The following is a 5,927-nucleotide window of genomic DNA, read 5'->3' on the forward strand; positions in this document are numbered from 1 at the left end:
TGAGGAGGAATGGTTTAGCCCAGGTACAGCCCCGCCCTCCACCACTGTGAGGGAGAGGAGACGCTCAATGTCTGGAGGCTGCTGCATAAGCTCACTGCTTGTCTCCTGTCTGCTGTGCGAGTTCTGGAGCTGTCCCACATGGGATCGTCCTATTCACCTGTCCTGATCCAGAAGGAGATGTCCTCATACACCTGACCTGATCCAGAAGATGTCCTCATACACCTGTCCTGATCCAGAAGGAGATGTCCTCATACACCTGTCCTGATCCAGAAGGAGATGTCCTCGTACACCTGACCTGATCCAGAAGGAGATGTCCTCATACACCTGTCCTGATCCAGAAGGAGATGTCCTCATACACCTGTCCTGATCCAGAAGATGTCCTCATACACCTGTCCTGATCCAGAAGGAGATGTCCTCATACACCTGTCCTGATCCAGAAGGAGATGTCCTCATACACCTGTCCTGATCCAGAAGGAGATGTCCTCATACACCTGACCTGATCCAGAAGATGTCCTCATACACCTGACCTGATCCAGAAGGAGATGTCCTCATACACCTGTCCTGATCCAGAAGGAGATGTCCTCATACACCTGTCCTGATCCAGAAGATGTCCTCATACACCTGTCCTGATCCAGAAGGAGATGTCCTCGTACACCTGACCTGATCCAGAAGGAGATGTCCTCATACACCTGTCCTGATCCAGAAGGAGATGTCCTCATACACCTGTCCTCATCCAGAAGGAGATGTCCTCATACACCTGTCCTGATCCAGAAGATGTCCTCATACACCTGTCCTGATCCAGAAGGAGATGTCCTCATACACCTGTCCTGATCCAGAAGGAGATGTCCTCATACACCTGACCTGATCCAGAAGATGTCCTCATACACCTGACCTGATCCAGAAGGAGATGTACTCATACACCTGTCCTGATCCAGAAGGAGATGTCCTCATACACCTGTCCTGATCCAGAAGATGTCCTCATACACCTGTCCTGATCCAGAAGGAGATGTCCTCATACACCTGTACTGATCCAGAAGGAGATGTCCTCATACACCTGTACTGATCCAGAAGGAGATGTCCTCATACACCTGACCTGATCCAGAAGGAGATGTCCTCATACACCTGTCCTTATCCAGAAGGAGATGTCCTCATACACCTGTACTGATCCAGATGGAGCTGACCTTATACACCTGTACTGATCCAGAAGATGTCCTCATACACCTGTCCTGATCCAGAAGGAGATGTCCTCATACACCTGTCCTGATCCAGAAGGAGATGTCCTCATACACCTGTCCTGATCCAGAAGTAGATGTCCTCATACACCTGACCTGATCCAGAAGATGTCCTCATACACCTGTCCTGATCCAGAAGGAGATGTCCTCATACACCTGTCCTGATCCAGAAGGAGATGTCCTCATACACCTGTCCTGATCCAGAAGATGTCCTCATACACCTGTCCTGATCCAGAAGGAGATGTCCTCATACACCTGTCCTGATCCAGAAGGAGATGTCCTCATACACCTGTCCTGATCCAGAAGGAGATGTCCTCATACACCTGACCTGATCCAGAAGGAGATGTCCTCATACACCTGTCCTGATCCAGAAGGAGATGTCCTCATACACCTGTCCTGATCCAGAAGATGTCCTCATGCACCTGTCCTGATCCAGAAGGAGATGTCCTCATGCACCTGTCCTGATGCAGAAGGAGATGTCCTCATACACCTGTCCTGATCCAGAAGGAGATGTCCTCATACACCTGTCCTGATCCAGAAGGAGATGTCCTCATACACCTGACCTGATCCAGAAGATGTCCTCATACACCTGTCCTGATCCAGAAGGAGATGTCCTCATACACCTGTCCTGATCCAGAAGGAGATGTCCTCATACACCTGTCCTGATCCAGAAGGAGCTGACCTTATACACCTGTACTGATCCAGAAGGAGATGTCCTCATACACCTGTCCTGATCCAGAAGGAGATGTCCTCATACACCTGTCCTGATCCAGAAGGAGCTGACCTTATACACCTGTACTGATCCAGATGGAGCTGTCCTCATACACATTTCGTCATAGTTATAGTATTATACGTTGGTCATAACATTCTCCTCCCATATATATATATATATATATATGTATATATACATATACTAATTGTCCTTTGTCCATTTAGTTTAAATGTAGTCGAGATGTCAATCATGTATATTTTGACAAGGCTGTATCTCATTGCCTAGCAACCACTATGATACTGGTTGCTAGGCAATGTCAACAGTAGTAGAAAAGCTCCTCCCAGAGAGTATAATATATATTCTGGTCCCAGGGCATGATGGGAGACCATTGGTCCAGCCCAGGAGACAGCCACCAATCAGGTCAATGATTCGGGCCTCCATCTCTTTATATTTGGGCATCTTAGTTTATCAGACATTGGCCGAATCTGAAGGCTCCATAACCTTGTCGTGTCCGGCTCATCGGCCTTGTACTGTCGCTTTAGCCTCTCACAATCCCATAACTCTGAGATGTGAGGGCAGGCCTGACAATGCCCACGTGTCCTGGCAGTACCGTGACCTCTGGCAGCCCCATGCCCGGCCGGTGACCTTCATACAAAGTAGTGGCCCAAACCTTCTAGGTGAGGATCTTGACGGCCAAGAACAATTGAAGGTCTTGGATTTGGTGTCGAGATCTGAGATTCCATCCGGAAACCTCCGTCTCCTGTCCCCGCGAGTGCAGGACTCGGGCATCTACACCTGTCGGGATGGCGGGAATCTTCTGGCCTATTATGAAATCGATTTCCAGGATTCTGAGAACATTTACATCTCACATGCCGGTCTGGGCCACCGAGTCCGACCTAACGCCTCCATAGACCTTGGTGTGGCGGGTACCGCGGAGGTGTTCACTGTGTGGCAGGACTGGCAGTCATGTGACCGATGCGGGATGCCGGGTGAAAGAAAGAAGCTTGGGTTTTGTTACTATAAGATTACTAGAAGCTCCGAGGAGGAACCCCGACCCTGTGGTCTACTACAATCCAGTCCCATTCAGCTTAACGGGACCCCCGAGCTAAGGATGGAGACGTGTATGGGGGGTTGTGGTGATGTCACTTCTATGGAGGATGTCACCGTGCTGCTGGACAACTATCACACTAACCTCCACGCCGATGTCTTGTTCACGTGTCCAGACTCTTCCATCTACAAGTAAGAAGTAGATAGTAGTGGATGGTTCTGAACTGCAGTACTACATGTAACCTGCGGACAGATGTGGCGCTGAAGGTATCCAGGTTTTTCCTGATCTGTACTTCCCCTTTAACTGAACCTCGACATATGACACAGTCTCTTTTCTTCATCTCCAGGCCTGTGTACTGGGAGCACGGGAACACCTCATTTACATACTTACAGCAAATGATGAACAACACGTGGTATGTCCTGGACAAGACGACCGCAGGCGGCACCTTGTTTATCCCAATCCTCAATAAGTCCGATGAGGGCATCTACAGGTGTTACGTGGACCATCGGCTGGTGGGGCAATTCCATGTGATATTCCCTAACATCAAGTCCACCACCTCAGCCCCCCAGGGTTACACCACGCAGGAGGCCATTATGATCGGCCTCTTTATTGTCCTGGGGATCCTTTTTGTATTGAGAGTGCTCCAGTCCTACCATGCCAGCGACTCTGCTCAGAACTAGGGGCAGCAGACAATACACATATTCCTGGATCAATAAAACCTGATCATTTAATGATTGTTTCAGGTTTATCTGCCGCAAACAGACACATTTCTAGAATCCTGTTGGTACTAAAGGCCCAAAGGCATAGCCGATAGAGTAGTCAGGCCGGCCAAGGTCAGGGCAGGCAGCGTTTATGTAAGTCAGTGGACTGCTGAGGTCAGAGGTGGAGTTCAGTCTATATGCTGCACAGGCTGAGGTCAAATCAGGTGGAGTTCAGTCAATGCAATGGATGTTCGGGAGGCAATGCAGGTGAAGTCAATATGAAGGATGAGCCAAGGTCAGGGCAGGCGTATGTCAGTCTATATGGTGGACTGGCTGAGGTCAGGGCAGGCGTATGTCAGTCTATATGGTGCACAGGCTGAGGTCAAATCAGGTGGAGTTCAGTCAATGCATTGAATGTTCAGGAGGCAATGCAGGTGAAGTCAATATAAAGGGTGAGCCAAGTTCAGGGCAGGCGTATGTCAGTCTATATGGTGGACTGGCTGAGGGCAGGCGGAATTCAGTCTATATGGTGGACTGGCTGAGGGCAGGCGGAATTCAGTCTATATGGTGGACTGGCTGAGGTCAGGGCAGCCGGAATTCAGGCTATATGGTGGACTGGCTGATGTCAGGGCAGCCGGAATTCAGGCTATATGGTGGACTGGCTGAGGTCAGGGCAGGCGTATGTCAGTCTATATGGTGGACTGGCTGAGGTCAGGGCAGGCGGAATTTAGTCTATATGGTGGACTGGCTGAGGTCAGGGCAGCCAGAATTCAGTCTATATGGTGGACTGGCTGAGGTCAGGGCAGATGTATGTCAGTCTATATGGTGGACTGGCTGAGGTCAGGGCAGGCGTATATCAGTCTATATGATGGACTGGCTGAGATCAGGGCAGGCGTATATCAGTCTATATGGTGGACTGGCTGAGGTCAGGGCAGGCGTATATCAGTCTATATGGTGGACTGGCTGAGGTCAGGGCAGGCGGAATTCAGTCTATATGGTGGACTGGCTGAGGTCAGGGCAGGCGTATATCAGTCTATATGGTGGACTGGCTGAGGTCAGGGCAGGCGTATATCAGTCTATATGGGGGACTGGCTGAGGTCAGGGCAGGCGTATATCAGTCTATATGGTGGACTGGCTGAGGTCAGGGCAGGCGTATATCAGTCTATATGATGGACTGGCTGAGGTCAGGGCAGGCATATATCAGTCTATATGGTGGACTGGCTGAGGTCAGGGCAGGCGTATATCAGTCTATATGGTGGACTAGCTGAGGTAAGGGAAGGCGTATATCAGTCTATATGGTGGACTGGCTGAGGTCAGGGCAGGCGTATATCAGTCTATATGGTGGACTGGCTGAGGTAAGGGCAGGCGTATATCAGTCTATATGGTGGACTGGCTGAGGTCAGGGCAGGCGTATATCAGTCTATATGGTGGACTGGCTGAGGTCAGGGCAGGCGTATATCAGTCTATATGATGGACTGGCTGAGGTCAGGGCAGGCGTATATCAGTCTATATGGTGGACTGGCTGAGGTCAGGGCAGGCGTATATCAGTCTATATGGTGGACTGGCTGAGGTCAGGGCAGGCGTATATCAGTCTATATGGTGGACTGGCTGAGGTAAGGGCAGGCGTATATCAGTCTATATGGTGGACTGGCTGAGGTCAGGGCAGGCGTATATCAGTCTATATGGTGGACTGGCTGAGGTCAGGGCAGGCGTATATCAGTCTATATGATGGACTGGCTGAGGTCAGGGCAGGCGTATATCAGTCTATATGGTGGACTGGCTGAGGTCAGGGCAGGCGTATATCAGTCTATATGGTGGACTGGCTGAGGTCAGGGCAGGCGTATATCAGTCTATATGGTGGACTGGCTGAGGTAAGGGCAGACTGAGTTCAGTAAAAATGATGACTGGCAGCCAGAGATCAGTCATTATGGTGAAAAGGGGAAGTAAAGAAGGGTTATGTTTAGTCAATATGGTCAAGGGGCTGAGGTCAGGCATGTAATGTTTAGTCAGTATGAATGACAGGCCAAGGTCAGGGCAGGTGAAGCTCAGTTGGTATGGAGAATAGGGCAACATCATGCAAGTGGAATTAAGTCAGTATTATGGATGGTCCATGGTCAGGGCAGGTGGAGTTCAAAGAATATAGGTAGAGTTGAGTCAATGCAGCGGACAGGCCAAGGTCAGGGCAGGCAGAGTTCAGTCAATATCTAGGATGGTCAGGAGGTTGGGGCAGGCAG

At 50.2% G+C, this 5,927-nt stretch overlaps 1 protein-coding gene across 1 annotated transcript; it reads left to right on the plus strand.

Moving 5' to 3' along the window:
• Positions 1-2,240: 2,240 nt before the first annotated feature.
• Positions 2,241-3,708, plus strand: FAM187B (family with sequence similarity 187 member B). The gene is made up of 2 exons (XM_069947971.1): positions 2,241-3,183; positions 3,339-3,708. Exons 1-2 carry the CDS (start codon positions 2,258-2,260, stop codon positions 3,670-3,672), a joined length of 1,260 nt encoding a protein of 419 aa, XP_069804072.1. The 5' UTR covers positions 2,241-2,257; the 3' UTR covers positions 3,673-3,708.
• The last annotated feature ends 2,219 nt before the right edge of the window (positions 3,709-5,927 follow it).

This window comes from Dendropsophus ebraccatus, chromosome 12 (genome assembly GCF_027789765.1).
Source record: "Dendropsophus ebraccatus isolate aDenEbr1 chromosome 12, aDenEbr1.pat, whole genome shotgun sequence".
Taxonomy (NCBI): Eukaryota; Metazoa; Chordata; class Amphibia; order Anura; family Hylidae; genus Dendropsophus; species Dendropsophus ebraccatus.